Source organism: Macaca thibetana, chromosome X (genome assembly GCF_024542745.1).
Source record: "Macaca thibetana thibetana isolate TM-01 chromosome X, ASM2454274v1, whole genome shotgun sequence".
Taxonomy (NCBI): Eukaryota; Metazoa; Chordata; class Mammalia; order Primates; family Cercopithecidae; genus Macaca; species Macaca thibetana.
In genome coordinates this window covers 102,701,569-102,718,917 of record NC_065598.1, presented here as the reverse complement: position 1 = coordinate 102,718,917, position 17,349 = coordinate 102,701,569, and the positions used below count along the sequence as shown (strand labels likewise).

At 38.0% G+C, this 17,349-nt stretch overlaps 2 protein-coding genes across 13 annotated transcripts in view; both read left to right on the top strand.

Moving 5' to 3' along the window:
• Nucleotides 1-8,984, top strand: part of RBM41 (RNA binding motif protein 41) — a 58,437-nt gene extending 49,453 nt beyond the window's left edge. For 8 of the 12 annotated variants that reach the window (XM_050777287.1, XM_050777289.1, XM_050777286.1 and 5 more), the window contains 2 exons: nucleotides 1,426-1,573; nucleotides 3,142-8,984. In XM_050777287.1, the coding sequence (XP_050633244.1) occupies nucleotides 1,426-1,573; nucleotides 3,142-3,308 (315 nt within the window). In that variant the 3' untranslated portion in view covers nucleotides 3,309-8,984. The remainder of the gene's footprint in view (nucleotides 1-1,425; nucleotides 1,574-3,141) is intronic. The other 4 variants (XM_050777288.1, XM_050777294.1, XM_050777291.1 and 1 more) reach the window with 1 other exon arrangement.
• Nucleotides 8,985-9,083: 99 nt separating this feature from the next.
• LOC126946687 (syncytin-1-like) lies at nucleotides 9,084-14,888 on the top strand. Its single transcript, XM_050777313.1, is given in 5 exon segments — nucleotides 9,084-12,593; nucleotides 12,595-13,257; nucleotides 13,577-13,646; nucleotides 13,649-13,807; nucleotides 13,810-14,888. Coding segments are annotated over 5 exon segments (1,644 nt in total). The 5' UTR covers nucleotides 9,084-12,347; the 3' UTR covers nucleotides 14,316-14,888.
• The last annotated feature ends 2,461 nt before the right edge of the window (nucleotides 14,889-17,349 follow it).

Genomic DNA, 17,349 nt, shown 5'->3' with positions numbered 1-17,349 from the left:
CAGACTGATTTCAAACTCCTGGACTCAAGCGATTCTCTCACCTCAGCCTCCCAAAGCACTGGGATTACAGGGGTAAGCCACCGCACCCACCCTCCCATGCCTAATAGGTAGAATAATTTCTCTTATTTTTCTGAGGATATTAGTTATGGTTTGTTGAAGTTTTTTCCTATTTGCTTTCTTTTCTTTGTTTGTTGTGTTCTCTCTTTCACATTAGAGGATTTCCTAAGATGCCTGATAATCGATGCCCAACTTTATAAGTAGGAACTAAAAAGCAGATTGGAATCTCTGAGCACACAAGTGGTACTTGTTGACTTTGAGCTTCACTTTAAAGTGGTCTGGCTGGACCATTTGTTAGATAAATTCCTTATCCCAAGTCCGTGTTTTTATATCTTTCCTCCTAGGACTTACCAGTTTTCCCAGAGAAGATTGTTCCAAAATCTTTCTTATGAGGGTACTACCAGCATTCTAGGAGCCAAATGGCAGAAAAGGTCTGGGAGGACCTCAACATTTAGTATGCATTCGTTCTCTTAGTCTCCTTGCTTTCAGAAACAGGGTTCACATCTTCAGCCATGTATGGCATTCCCCATCTTCTGACAATGAGCCTCAAGTATTCTACCAGAATTGGCAAGTTATCTTTTACCCCATAGCATGTTGTGAGGGAGGGTATTTAAAAATCATATTGGCTTTTAGACAGCTTTCAACTGACCTGCCTTATTTTAACCCCATCCCTTCACATTTATTTCTGAAAGTAAGTGAAATTATCAGTTCCTGAACTATTTAAGGATTCTTAAGTGGTGACAGGTGTGTTCTTGGCTTTCTCCACTACCAGTTTAAAATTCAACTTTCTTCAGTGTGCTGAGTTGGTTCCTGCTCATCCAATTATTTTTCATCTTCCAGATTATTATTGCTGTTGTCTCCTTTTCTTGTTCCTCCTGACCTTGTTAGTTTGTGTTTTTTGTTTTTTTTTTAAGTGCCCATAGTTTTAAAGAGTTTTCTGGATGGAATGAAATTAAATGAATGTGTTCAATCCACCATTTTTATGTGAAACTAATTGTAATCATAATGAAAGAATTGCCTTACGGCTGGGCATGGTGTCTCACGCCTGTAATCCCAGCACTTTGGGAGGCCAAGGCGTGTGGATCACCTGAGGTTGGGAGTTCGAGATTAGCCTGGACAACATGGTAAAACCCCATCTCAACTAAAAATACAAAAATTAGCCAGGTATGACTGTAATCACAGCTACTGGGGAGGTTGAGGCATGAGAATTGCTTGAACCCAAGAGACCAAGATTGCAGTGAGCCGAGATTGCGCCACTGCACTCCAACCTAGGTGACAGAGTGAGACTTTGTCTCAAAAAGAAAAAAAAAAAAAGAATTGCCTTACCTCCTTTTTATGATATTTTGGTTGATTCTCAATTTGTTTTAGGTGTTATACCTGAAGAACCTTAGCCCTCGGGTGACTGAAAGAGATCTTGTGTCATTGTTCGCTCGGTTCCAGGAGAAAAAAGGACCTCCAATTCAATTCCGAATGATGACTGGACGAATGAGGGGCCAGGCTTTTGTCACCTTTCCCAGTAAGTAGTTTCATCCAGATGATTACTCAGTTGCCCCTCAGTTCGCTAGAGACTACCTATAACCTCTCTAATTTAGATATAGTCCTTTGATTTCTCCACAGCATGTGAGAACAAGAGAAGGAACGAAAAATATGTTTTCAGTATTTCTTTCTCTTTCCTCTCCTCCATTGACAGTGCATGGCCACACTACCCCAGTGTCCTCAGGTTTTCCCAGTCTTGGTACTTCCTTCTTACCCTACCAAAATCTGTACTCCGTTTACTGACAACAGTATTTCTGGTCCAAGTTATAATTAGATTACTCATTAATTAGTGTATTAGTATTCTGATCAGAACACATGTACTTGCCTTATGCACTGTTCCTTTAGGACTAAGTGAGCACAAGCTAATATACTAATTTATTACTTATTCATAATTAGTAGATGATGATACAGTCTTCTAATTATTATTTGCATATTAATTAATGCATAGCTTCTAATCCAACGGGAAGAATAATATAAGAATTTCAGTTTCTGTGACAGACCAGATAATATGTTGTTTTGGGGGAAGGCTTTGTAGCTTCATTGTACCTCTCATTGTCCCTAAAGTATCGTCATTTCTAAATAGCCTATTAATCTATATGTAGGCAAGTGGTTTTACACATGAGTACTGCCAAACTCCCCTCCATTGTTTTCATACAGTCTTGTGTCATCTTTCCTATCATACTGAAAGTTTCTAAATGCTCTGTAACTGTGGTTTTCAGTCTTTTCAAGTGTAAGAACCCCTTTTAAATTTAAAAACAAGTTTATGGGCGCCCCACATAATACGATGTATTAATTGAAAAAATACATAATAAAAAGGCTTTTAAAGCAAGTACTTTAAAATGTATAGCTGTTTTACTAATCTTGAAAGCTATACACTTAAAAAAATTTGTAGTACATATATATATGAAACAAAATTGGTCAGTCTACTTGTCTACTTATGATTCCACAAACTCCTGGCCGTAAATCATCCCTTCCTTATTTCTTACATCCAGACTCTTAGACCCATAAGTTGAATACTCCTGGCATATGTATATATTCTCACATTTCAACCTTCCATATGCCTACAAGGGTTCTTATACTTATTTATCCCAATAAGGTGGCCCAGAACCACTCTCCCACTGAAAAAAAAAAAATAGAAGTAGCAAAGTGCTCTCAATAACATAACTTTTTTTGCATTACTCATTTTGAAAATGATTGATTCTAATAATACCTATAATCTGTTACCTAAGGTAGAGGCTTATATATAATTACTAATAGCTTAGACTTCTTTAGCACACTACCTATATTTTTGTTTCTCTACTTATTTCTTTGAATTAGGAGACACCCTCAAACACCCATTTTGAGTTATTATTATTATTATTTTTAGTCATTAATTTAATTTTGCTGAATAATGCAAATGGGAGATTATAGAAAAAATGATAAAAATCAAATGACTATATGGCCTTATAGCTTACATTTAACTCCAAGGCAAAATAACCTAAACTAGACCTGGAATAGAATTGAATTGTTCAGTCCTATGTAAATTGAAATTTTTTCTTTCTCTTTTAGATAAGGAGGTAGCATGGCAAGCATTGCATCTAGTAAATGGATATAAACTACGTGGGAAAATATTGGTGATAGAGTTTGGAAAGAACAAAAAGCAACGGTCAAATCTCCAAGCGACTTCTCTCATATCATGTGCTACAGGTAGCACTACAGAAATCAGTGGTAGCTAGAATATATATAGATTGTGGGTCCTGGATGGTCTTTCTTGAATTGGAATCTTGGATCTAGGATTTATGTATAGACACCAGTTTGTTTGGAGTTGAAGAGGAAAAACTAACTGAGGAAGGGGAAAAAAGTAATTAGGACAACCCCTTTCAGCTTTTGGAGAGAACTGGTAGAAAACATTTTCTTTTATATAATTGAAGACTATATAGGACAGATGATATGCTGAATATGAAGGGTAGAGTGCAAAGAGTATTATTTTCTCAGGATAAATTAAAAGGGATTATTCCTAAGGATTTTTTAAAATCTTTATAATTTTTCTGGGGTCCTCAATATTTGTCTCTAGAGATAACATTCTTTCTTAGACTGCTTCCTATATACAGAAACAAAAAACTAATTAAATGTTGAAATATTTATTTACTAGAGGCCATTTGTCCATATTTCATCCACCTAGTAAATAAAAGAGCAGGACCCCAGGCCTAAGCATCAACAAATGCTATTAAGTCAGAACTATCAGCAGTAATAGTAGGTAGTTTCATAAGTCAGTGGACATATTTAATGAATGCTTCCTCCACAAGTTATCAGTCTTCAAAAAGCTATATATTTTTCTAGTGAAATATTTTAGATCAAAATGTTGTTGTTCTGATAGCCATTTAAGCTACCAACCATTGAGTAGCCATTGAATTCAAAGCAATAAACATTGATTAAGTGTCTAATATATGTTAAATATTAGGCATATGAATTTTAGAAGAGGAACATACTAGCAAAGAATACCAAAGGGAAATGGAAAGAAAGAGTTCTCTAGAAAAGAGGATGCCAGTCACAAATCCCCCAGTTGTTTGTTTATGGTTGCTGGAAAATAAAAAGACTATGCAGAGAGGAAGTAGTACAAATTGGAGTCAGACCTGTACAGCCACACTTAACATTGTGTGACCTTGGCAAGTCACTTAATCTGAGCCTCCCATTTTTCATCTATAAAGTAAGGATAATAATGCTACTTACCTCAATGGGTTGTGAAGATGAACTGAGATATTATCCAGGCTGAAGAACAGAAAGAAAAAAAATGAATAAAATTAAACAAGAGTATAGAACCCGTGTGACACCATTAAGCATTCCTACATATTTCTAATAGGAGTATAGGAAAAAAGGAAGAGAAAAGAAGGAGCAGAAAAATATTCTAAGAAATAATGGCTCTAAATACCCCCAATTTGATGAGAGACATTAACCTATACATCCCAGAAGAAAAAGAAATTACAAACAGATACATCATAAGAAAAATGCTAAAACCCAAAAACAAAAAGAAAATCTTGGCAGCAATACGAGAAAAATGAGCCATCACTTACCAAGGAACCCAAATAAAATTAACAGTTGACTTTCCCTCAGAAACAGTAGCAGTGGCAGTGGAATAGCACATTCAAAGTGTTCAGAGAAAATAACTGTCAACCAATAATCCTATATACAATAAAACTGTTTTTCAAAAATGAAAGTGAAATAAAACATCTCTCATAATCAAAAACCAAGAGAATTTGTTGCTGGCAGACCTGACTTACTGGAAATACAAAAGGAAGTTCTTCAGGCTGAAAGCAAGTGAACTCAGACAGTAATCTGAATCTACACACATGCAGAAAAAGAGCACAGGCAAAAATAATTATGTAATTATCAGAAACAATCTATGCATTTTTCTTTTTTCTCTTAACTAATGTAAAAAACAATTGTATAAAACAATATGTATATAGTTGCATTGTTTGGCCTATAACATATAAAATATAATATATTTGCCAATAACAGGACGAAGAAGCTGAATGGAAGCAAAACTGTCTTGTACTAAAGAACTGACTCCAGATAGTAACACAAATCCACAGTAACAAATGGAGAGAATGTGAAATAGGAAATAAGAAGTTTAATATAAAAAAACTATAAACATATACTTATTCTTCTCTCAGCTTCTTTTAAAGATGTAAAATTATATTAAGTAATTAAAATAATGTGGGTTGGGTTTATAATGTATAGAAATAACCTGTATAACAATAATACCACAAAGCGGGGGATGGGTTTATATAGGAATAGGGTTGTTACATTGGAATTAAGTTAGTATTTATCTGAAGCCTATTCAGTTTAGTTAAGATGTGTATGGTAAGCCCTAGAGCAACCACTAAGGAAATAACTTTTAAAAATCAAAAATATTATTAAAGAAATATAAATATCACATTATGAAATACTCAGTGCAAGAGAAGGAATGGAGAAGCAAAAAGCTTGAGGCATATCAAAAACAATAAAATGGCAGTCATGAATCTTCCTGTATCAAAATAACAATAAATGTGCATGGATTAAACAATACTATAAAAGGCAGAGATGTCAGAAACAAGTCTGATTCAACTTCGTGCCATCTATTGGAGACACACTTTAGATTAGAAGATAGATTAAAAGTAAAAGGATGGAAAACAAATATATCACACAGACAACAGCCATAAGAAAGCTGGAGTGGCTATTCTAATACCAGACAAAATAGACTTTTAAAAAAAATTACTGGAGATAGAGTAAAATGTTACAATGATAAAAGGGTCAATCCATCAGGAAGATGTAACAACTATAAATATATATGCACCTAACGGTACAGCCCAAAATACATGAAGCGAAAACTGAAAGGAAAGAAGAAATAGGTAAGTCCATAAAAAGAGTTGGAATATTCATTACCCCTTTTTCAATAATAGAGCACCTAGACAGAAGATAAACTAGGAAATAGAAGACTTGAACAACATTGTAAAGCAAATTGACCTTAAAGACATCTATATAACTTTCCACCCAACATCAGAATACATATTCTTCTCAAGTGCATATGAAACATCTCCAAAGTAGGCCATAAGTTAAAACATAAAACAAGCCTTAATAAATATAAGGGGACTGAAATCATGCAAAGCGTGTCCTCTGACCACATGGGACAAAGTTAGAAAACAACGGAAAGTTGGGAAACTCACAAATATGTGGAAATCAGACATACTTGTAAGTGACTGGCTGGGTGCAGTAGTTCACACCTGGAATCTCAGCACTTTGGCAGGCCGAAGTGGGAGGATGCCTTGGATCCCTTGAGACCAGGAATTCAAAGCCAGCCTGGGCAACCCATCAAGACCCTGTCATTACCAAAAAAAAAGAAGAAAAAAAAACTGTGTCAAAAAAAATCATAAGGGAAATTACAAAATTCTTTGAGATGAATGATAATGAAGACACAACACACCAAAACTTACAAGATGCAGCTAAAGCAGTGTTTACAGGGAAGTGTATAGGTGTAAATGCCTATACTTAAGAAGAAAGGCCGGGCACGGTGGCTCACGCCTGTAATCCCAGCACTTTGGGAGGCCAAGGCAGGCGGATCACGAGGTCAGGAGATCTAGACCATCCTGGATAACACGGTGAAACCCCGCCTCTACTAAAAATACAAAAAATTAGCCGGGTGTGGTGGTGGGCACCTGTAGTCCCAGCTACTCGGGAGGCTGAGGCAGGAGAATGGCATGAACCTGGGAGGTGGAGCTTGCAGTGAGCCAAGATTGCGCCACTGCACTCCAGCCTGGGCAACAGAGCAGGACTCTGTCTCAAAAAAAATAAAAAAAGAAGAAAGACCATAGCACTAACCTCATTTTACACTTTAAGACCCTGGAAAAAGAAGAGCAAACTAAACCTAGAGCCAGGAGAAAGAAGGAAATACAAAAGATTAGATGAGTATAAATGAAATAGAGTAAAAAAAAACTAGAGAAAAATCAATGAAACCAAAAGTTGATTCTATAAAAAGATCAATAAAACTGACACACCTTCTGCTAGATTGACCAGGAAAAAAGAAGAATCAAATTACTAAAATCAGAAATGAAGGAGAGAACATTTCAACTGAACTTGTAGAAATAAAAAAGATTATGAAAGCATATTATGATTAATTTTATGTCAATAAATTATCATAGATGAAGTGTACAAATTCCTAGGAAGACACAAACTGCCAAAACCAACTCAGAAGTAGAAAACTTGAATAAACCTATATCAGGTAAATAGGTTAAATGAGTTTTTTAAAAGATACCCACAAAGAAGAGCCCTGGCTGAAATAGCTTCTTAAATGAATTCTACAAAACTTTTAATGAAAAATTAATACAAATTCTTCACAAACTCTTTCAAAAAGTAGAAGAGTGGTGAACACTTCTGACACATACTACAACATGGAAGAACTCAGAATATGCTCAGTGCAAGAAGCCAGTCACAAAAGACTACATGTTATATGATACTATTTATATGAAGTGTCTAGAATTGGCAAATACATAGAGATAGAAAGTGGATTAGTGGTTGCTTAGGGCTAGCACAGAGTTGGGGGGAATGGGAAGGGCTGGAGGTAACAGCTGAAGTGTATGAAGTTTCTTTAGAGGTTGATGAAAGTGTTCTAAAATTGGTCATGGTGGTGATTTCACAACTCTGAATATACTAAAAACCAGGAATTGTACACTTTAAATGGGTGAATTGTGTGGTTTATGAATTATATCTCAATAAAACTCACGAAAGTAGGGATGTCCATCAGTAGGAAAATGGGTAAATAACTTATGGTACGTTTATTTAGTACAATACTATGCAGCCATTAAAATAGTGAAGTGTATCTATGAATATATTATGACCTATACTCATGTCCAAGGTTGTGTATTAAGTTAAAAAACAAGATGCAGAAATATGTATAGTACAAACATTTTTATGCAAAAGCATTCATTTATGTATCGTATGTATGTATATAAATATTTCTGAATAAATTTACGAAAAAGCTGGGAAATAGACATAGAAAGTTGTAAACCTTTGGAAGTGGGATTGAATAGGCTGAAGGAGGACTTTTACTTTGTAAAATTTTTAAAGTGGTGTCATTTTGGGGTGATTTTTACTTTTTTCAGTGTTTTTTTTTTTTTTAACTAAAAAGAAATTTAAAAAAAAATATTCTGCCAATGGCATGGCTTCCAGAATATTTTTCAGGCCTACTCTGGGGATATCATCTGACTATACTCAGGACAAACTCCTATTCCTTTGATATACTGCTCACTTAGGATTAACAGTCCAATTTCAGACATAGTTAAGTGACAAGGAATAAATTATCCTGATATAGCCTCTGATGCATGTTACCAGGGGCATACTTCTAAGCTGGACTTTTTAGAAGGAACTGTTTCCTGTTAGGTAGAAAATCTCACCTCTGCTTTTTACTAGACCTACAGACCACTGCAACTGAGGAACATAAAAATGAAGGATATCCTTCAGCTGGTGCATAGATAAACTGTAGTATATCCATGCAATGGAATCCTACTCAGCAATAAAAACTAATGAAATATACATGCAACCACTTGGATGAATCTTAAATGCATTTTACTAAGTAAAAGAAGCCAAACTCAAAAGGCTACTTACTGTTTGATTTCATTCATATTATTTTCTCAAAAAGCAAAACAATAGGAATGGAGAAAAAACTTCAATGGATGTCAGGGGTTAAGGTTGGAATGCTCCTTGACTACAAAGTGGTAGCACAAGGAATTTGTCTTAATAATTGAAATTTTCTGTGTCTTAATTGTAGTTATGTAAGTGTATGCATTTGTCAAAACCCATAGGCTTATACACTAAAAAGGATGAATTTTACTGTGTGTACTTTTTTTAAATAAATGTTATTTTTATGGAGGAAAGAAAAACTTGGAGAGACAGTCATTTCTATTAAGTAGTGTTTTTATTCTGTGGTCTTTTGTTTACAGTTGAAAACTTAAAGCCACTTTGCTACTTTTCTTATTTTCTGTCCACAGGTCAGCAGAAATCATCAGTTAGAAACATCCATAGGCCAGGCACAGTGGCTCATGCGAGTAATCCCAACACTTTGGGAGGCCAAGGTGGGAGGATCACTTGATGCTGGGAGTTCAAGAGCAGACTGGGCAACATAGCAAGACTGTCTCTAAAAAAAAGAAAGGAAAAAATTTGTATACACATATACATATAAGGCCACCATTTTAAAAAATAAAAAGACAAGCTGGAAAATATATTTATCCCATACAAGGAGCTAATTTCTTAGTGTACAATGTATATAACTTTTTAGTATACAAAACAAATCCAATAAAAAAGTGGGAAAAGGAAATTTGTTGAAAAGAAAATATAAATGACCAATAAACTAAGACAAATGCTCAGAGTAGTAATGCAAATTAAGACAGTGGGCTCTCATTTTCAAAAAGCCTTTTGGATTTATAGAAAAGTTGTAAAAATAGTGAGAGAGTTCTCATATATCCTCACTCAACTAATGCTAACATCTTACTTAACTATAGTGCAATTATCAAAATCAGGAAACTAATATTGATACAACACTATTAACTATATTAGACCTTATTTGAATTTTGCCAGTTGTCCCATTAATGTCCTTTCCTGATCAAGGATCAAATCTAGGATCCCACATTGCATTTTGTTATCTCCTTATTCTGTTCCTATTTGTGACAGTTCTCAGTCTGTCTTTGATGACCATGACAATTTTAAAGAGTACTGGTCAGTTATATTGTATAATGTCCCTAATGAGGGTCTGTCTGATGTTTTTTCATGTTTTGTGTTTTTGGTGAGAATGCCACCAAAGTGATTTTTAGCCCTTTTTAGTGCATTATATCAGGACGTATTTGATGATAATTTTTAATACTGGTGATGTTAACCTTGATCATTTGGTTAAAGGGGTGTTTGCTGGATTTCTTTACTGTAAAGTTACAGTTTTCCTCTTCACAATTACTAAATATATTCTGGATGATGCATTGAGACTGTTCAGATATTCTATTTCCCATCATACTTTTGCCCACTAATTTTAGCATTCATCAATGGTTCTTGATAGCAGCAATTATTAAGGTAGTGTTTACCTAGTGGGGATTGTCTTAGTCTGTTTGTGCTACTATAACAACAACAAAAAATGGAGGCAGGGTAATTTTTAAAGAACAGATATTTATTTCTCACAGTTCTGGAAGCTAGGAAGTCCAAGATCAAGGTGCTGGCAGGTTCAGTGTCTGTTGAAGGCTATTCTCTCCTTCCAAAATGTGTCTGCTGAAGGCTATTCTCTCCTTCCACTTTGTTGCTGCATCCTCCAGAGGGGAAGAACACTGCTCCCTTTTATGGCAGAAGGTACAGAAGGGTAAAAAGGGCAAATCCCTTTTTATGATGTCATTGATCCCAATCATGAGGGCTCTACTCTCATGACTTAATCATCTCCTAGAGACCTGCCTCTTAATACTATCACATTGATCACACTGATGATTAAGTTTCAGCATATGAATTTGGGGAGGCACATTCAGACAACAGCAGTGATTTTCTTTTTTTTTTCACTCTCTATATTGAAATTCTTTAAGGAAGATGTCCCATCTCCTGCTTATTTTCTCATGTATTTATATCAGCATGGATGTTTATTTTACTCTATGGCTTATAACCTAATATTGTCATTGTTTTGTTGCTCAAATTCTTCTACCTTTGGCCATTAGGAGCTCCTTCAGGTTGGCCCCTCTATTCTTAAACATTTCCCATTTTCTGCCCACTTCCTTGTTTTGTGGCACCACAAGGTGTTCCAGGCTCATTTTTTTTTTTCCCTACCCTAGCACTGGAATTAATCATTTCTGCATTGATTCCTACTTCCTTTTATTGGGAAATGATTTTTAGAAACCAAGATCTGGGCACTAGATGTTGATTTGCCATTTTTTAACCTGTCAGAGTGTCAGATATAAAGATTGATAACACTAAATGTTGCCAAGGGTATGGAAAATAGACACTCTTGTACACTTTGGATGGGAGTATAAATAAGTGTAACCTTTGGGGAGGGCATTTGGCAGTATCTATTAAAATTTTAAGTATGTAGATCTAGAAAATCTACTTTTTGATCTCCATTACATAGAAATACTTACATGTGTTCAAAAAGATAGGCACAAGAATATTCATTGCATCATTATAATAGCATAAACCTGGAAACAAAATTTCATCAATAGGGAACTGATTGGTTTAAAATTAGGTACAACTGTGCAATAAAATATCATGTTGGCAGTCAAACGAGAACTTCCTCATTGTTTGTTTAATTTAATTTAATTTTAAGTTCCAGGATACATATGCAGGACGTGCAGGTTTGTTACATAGGTAAACATGTGCCATGGTGGTTTGCTGCACTTAATCAGCCCATCACCTAGGTATTAACCCCCACATGCATTAACTATTTATCCTGATGCTCTTCCTCCCCTTTCCCCTCAACTCCCACCCCACAGGCCCCAGTGTGTGTTGCTCTCCTACCTGTGTCCATGTGTTGTGCACTTTAAAATTGTCTAGATGGTTACTTTTAGCCGCCCGTTCAGAAACCTTGTGCCACCGAGCCACCCAAGCGCTCTTAAATTTCCTCGCTACCTGTGGCTACAAGGTTTCCAAACCAAAGACTCAGCTCTGCTCACAGCAGTTTAAATACTTAGGGTTAAAATTATCCAAAGGCACCAGGGCCCTGAGTGAAGAATGTATCCAGCCTATACTGGCTTATCCTAATCCCAAAACCCTAAAGTAACTAAGAGGGTTCTTTGGCATAACAGGTTTCTGCCGAATATAGATTCCCAGGTACGGCGAAATAGACCGTTATAAACACTAATTAAGGAAACTCAGAAAGCCAATACTCACTTAGTAAGATGGACACCTGAAGCAGAAGCGGCTTTCCAGACCCTAAAGAAGACCCTAACCCAAGCCCCAATGTTAAGCTTGCCAACGGGGCAAGACTTTTCTTTATATGTCACAGAAAAAAATAGGAATAGCTCTAGGAGTCCTTACACAGGCCCGAAGGATGAGCTTGCAATCCATGGCATACCTGAGTAAGGAAATTGATGTGGTGGCAAAGAGTTGGCCTCATTATTTACGGGTAGTGGCAGCAGTAGCAGTCTTAGTATCTGAAGCAGTTAAAATAATACGGGGAAGAGATCTTGCTGTGTGGAATCTCATGATGTGAACAGCATACTCACTGCTAAAGGAGACTTGTGGCTGTCAGACAACTGTGAGGAAAGTAATTAAAATCATAAATCCCCATGGCCCTCCCTTATCATATTTTTCTCTTTACTGTTATCTTACCCCCTTTGACTCTCACTGCACCCCCTCCATGCCGCTGTGTGACCAGTAGCTCCCCTTACCAAGAGTTTCTATGGAGAATGCGGCTTCCTGGAAATATTGATGCCCCATCATATAGGAGTTTATCTAAGGGAAACCCCACCTTCACTGCCCACACCCATATGCCCCGCAACTACTATAACTCTGCCACTCTTTGCATGCATGCAAGCAAATACTCATTATTGGACAGGGAAAACGATTAATCCTAATTGTCCTGGAGGACTTGGAGCCACTGTCTGTTGGACTTACTTCACCCATACTGGTATGTCTGATGGGGGTGGAGTTCAAGATCAGTCAAGAGAAAAACATGTAAAAGAAGTACTCTCCCAACTGACCTGGGTACATAGCACGCCTAGCCCCAACAAAGGACTAGATCTCTCAAAACTACATGAAACCCTCTGTACCCATATTCGTCTGGTGAACCTGTTTAATACCACCCTTACTGGGCTCCATGAGGTCTCGGCCCAAAACCCTACTAACTGTTGGATGTGCCTCCCCCTGCACTTCAGGCCGTACGTTTCAATCCCTGTACCTGAACAATGGAACAACTTCAGCACAGAAATAAATGCCACTTCCGTTTTAGTAGGACCTCTTGTTTCCAATCTGGAAATAACCCATACCTCAAACCTCACCTGTGTAAAATTTAACAATACTATAGACACAACCAACTCCCAGTGCATCAGGTGGGTAACTCCTCCCACACGAATAGTCTGCCTACCCTCAGGAATATTTTTTGTCTGTGGTACCTCAGCCTATTGTTTGAATGGCTCTTCAGAATCTATGTGCTTCCTCTCATTCTTAGCGCCCCCTGTGACCATCTACACTGAACAAGTTTTTTTTTTTTTTTTTTTTTTTTTTTTTTTTTTTTTTTTTTTTTTTTGAGACGGAGTCTTGCTCTGTCACCCAGGCTGGAGTGCAGTGGCCGGATCTCAGCTCACTGCAAGCTCCGCCTCCCGGGTTTACGCCGTTCTCCTGCCTCAGCCTCCCGAGTAGCTGGGACTACAGGCGCCCGCCACCTCGCCCGGTTAGTTTTTTTGTATTTTTTAGTAGAGACGGGGTTTCACCGTGTTAGCCGGGATCGTCTCTCGATCTCCTGGCCTCGTGATCCGCCCGTCTCGGCCTCCCAAAGTGCTGGGATTACAGGCTTGAGCCACCGCGCCCGGCCACTGAACAAGTTTTATACAATCATGTTGTTCCTAAGCCCCACAACAAAAGAGTACCATTCTTCCTTTTGTTATCGGAGCAGGAGTGCTAGGTGGGCTAGGTACTGGCATTGGTGGTATCACAACCCCTACTCAGTTCTACTACAAATTATCTCAAGAACTAAATAGTGACATGGAACGGGTTGCCAACTCCCTGGTCACCTTGCAAGGTCAACTTAACCCCTAGCAGCAGTAGTCCTTCAAAATCGAAGAGCCTTAGACTTGCTAACTGCTGAAAGAGGGGGAACCTGTTTATTTTTAGGGGAAGAATGCTGTTATGTTAATCAATCTGGAATCGTCACTGAGAAAGTTAGAGAAATTGGAGATCAAATACAATGTGGAGCAGAGGAGCTTCAAAACACCGGACCCTGGGACCTCCTCAGCCAATGGATGCCCTGGATTCTCCCCTTCTTAGAACCTCTAGCAGGTATAATATTGTTACTCCTTTTTGGACCCTGTATCTTTAACCTCCTTGTTAAGTTTGTCTCTTCCAGAATCGAAGCTGTAAAGCTACAAATCGTTCTTCAGATGGAGCCCCAGATGCCGTCCGTGACTAAAATCTACTGCGGACCCCTGGACTGGCCTGCTAGCCCATGCTCTGATGTTAATGACCTTGAAGGCACCCCTCCCAAGGAAATCTCAACTGCACAACCCCTACTATGCCCCAGTTCAGCAGGAAGCAGTTAGAGCGGTCATCAACCAACCTCCCCAACAGCACTTGGGTTTTCCTGTTGAGGGGGGGACTAAGAGACAGGACTAGCTGGATTTCCCAGGCCGACTAAGAATCCCTAAGCCTAGCTGGGAAGGTGATTGCGTCCACCTTTAAACACGGGGCTTGCAACTTAGCTCACACCTGACCAATCAGAGAGCTCACTAAAATGCTAATTAGGCAAAAACAGGAGGTAAAGAAATAGCCAATCATCTATCACCTGAGAGCACAGCGGGAGGGACAATGATCAGGATATAAACCCAGGCATTTGAGCCAGCAATGGCTATCCTCTTTGGGTCCCCTCCCTTTGTATGGGAGCTCTGTTTTCACTCTGTTAAATATTGCAACTGCAAAAAATAATAATAAAATAAAATAAAATTGTCTAGATGGTAAGTTTTATGTTATGTGTGTTGTCCACATTTTTTAAAAGAGCAAACTTCTTATCATAGTCTACAAAGCCCTATATCAGATCTGGCTATTGACCACCTCTCTGACCTCTTCTCATACTACTCTGCCCTTACACATACAGCAGACATATTGGCATTCTTTCTTTTCTAAGAAGTCAAGCTTCTCCTTACCTTAGCATCTTTGTTCCCTTTGCCTAGAAAGTTGCCCCCCACCAACCCACAACCCCATATGTACACATGGCTGCCTCCTTCATCAGGCCAAATGTCACTTCCCTTAGAAAAGCTTTCTTTGGCTACCTTATTTATATAGAATTTCACCAACTCCCCTCTCAGTCACCTTCTGTCTCATGACCCTGTGTATATCCTTCATACCACTCAACATTATGTGAAATTATCTTACCAATTATTTTCATACGTGATTATCTATTCCCCTATTAAAATATGACCTCCAAGAGGCCGGATGCAGTGGCTCACACCTGTAATCCCAGCACTTTGGGAGGCTGAGGCGTATGGATCACTTGAGGTCAGGAGTTTCAGACCAGCCTGGCCAACATGGTGAAACTCTGTATGTACTAAAAATACAAAAATTAACTGTAAATCGCTTGAACTCGGGAGGTGGAGGCTGCAGTGAGCCGAGATGGCACCACTGCACTCCAGCCTGGGTGAAGAGTGAGACTCTGTCTCAAAAACAAACAAACAAACAAACAAAGGATATGACCTCCAAGAAAGTAAAAATATTTTTTAGTTGCCATGTTTCAAGCATCTAGAATGGTGTCATATAGTTGCTTAATAAACAATTGTTGAATTCGTGAATGAGAAGATACACTTGACACATTAGCTAATTCTTACAGTCTTTCCCTCTTCAAACAATTATAGTGAAAAACTTACATGCCAAAAAATATTTCTCCTGTAATACCTGAGCAACCATGGATGTCTTCTGTTCTCTGGTGGAATAAGCTTGTCCATAGTGAGTAGGGTCATCAGTCACAAGTACACTCACAAGATTTTGACTTTCTCTCTGAGAATTTAACTTTCCTTTTTGGCCCAAACTTAAAGAATCAGAATATGAATCCTAAGAGTCCTAGCATTATATGGACTACTATTTGAAAAGTTCAAATGATTCTTGTAGTGAGATAATAATAGTAAGCATAACAATTTACTTACCATTGCTATGCTAACATGTTTTATATAAGTATATCATACAATCTCATCGTTTTTACAAAAACCCTCCCTTGATGTCCTCCCAGCTGGCATCCCATTTCTATACTCCCTTTAATAGTAAAATTTATCCAGAGTTGTTTATACCTTTGTAAAGGCTCACAAGTCTGGCAGGGGCTTTGAGTAGACCCAATTGCAATAGCAGTTCCAATAACATGAAAACAGCTGCGAGGAGCAAAAGGACCCCCAGTATTTCTACCACCTGCATGAGTCTAGTAAGACAGGACACTTGCACAAGTCAAGAAAAGCTGCCTTACTACCCAAAGATAGGCAGCAAGGATAAACAGAAGCCTAGGATCCAGGGTGAGCCGGTCTCTCAAAGGCTCAGGAAAGTGCCCAAGGTGGTTGGAGTCTTGTCTGCACGTACCCTACATTGCACAACAGCTGAGTGACCCCGAAAGTGCTCTGCTCTGGATTTATATATTCTGGATGCCACTTGTCCCACTGAGCACAAATGTTGCAAAACAAAGACATAGCTCAGATTTTTTCACACTTCAACTAAGAGGAAGAGTGGGAAGAACTAGGTTGGCTGAGGTCATCCAGGCACCTGTCCTAGTATAACCTCTTTATCTCCAATTTTCCTCCGTAACTCAGTTTAGTGAGGCTTTTGGCCCTACCAGTTTACTGAAACAACTCTTCAAGGCCACCAGTTGCCAAAAGATGTAATGGCCATCTTTTTGTCCCCGCTTAACCTATCAGAAGTATTCAACACAGTTGATCACTCCCTCCTTGAAATGTTTTCTTCACCTGGCTACTGTTACACTTTAGTCTTGTATATCTACGTGTATATCTAGCTGCCTACATGATACTTCCACTTAGATGCCTAATACACATGTCAAACTGAGCTCATCCAAAACAGAAATCTTGATACGCTTCCTATTCAAAAACTGGTTCCGTTCCCAATGTTACACCTCCCTAAATGATCCAACTATTCACATGACTGCTAAAGGTAAGAATATTGAAACAACTGTAGTGCTTAGAACAGTACTTGACACATAGAAGGTGAACAATAAATATTAATTGAATGAATTAATAAAATTAATACAATTCTCATAAGCCCATTTCTACTTGATGTAATGGAATGCAACCCTGCAGGATATAGAAGATAGGAACATACCTCCCTCCTACTGTGATAACAATATATGTATATATGTATGTGTGTGTGTATATATATACAGAGAGAGAGAGAGAGAGAGAGAGAGAGAGAGCGGGTGGGGGGAAGTCCTTTCTATGTGAGTGGAGATTAATGACCACTTTCCTTCCATGGGCATCTGCCGAGTCTGGGTATGGGCTGGTAATTGTTTTTTGCCATAGGCAGAGAGACTCTGCTCAGGAGATAAAAGCAGTAGAACTTTTGACAGCCTCATGAGCTGACATGAAAGATCAG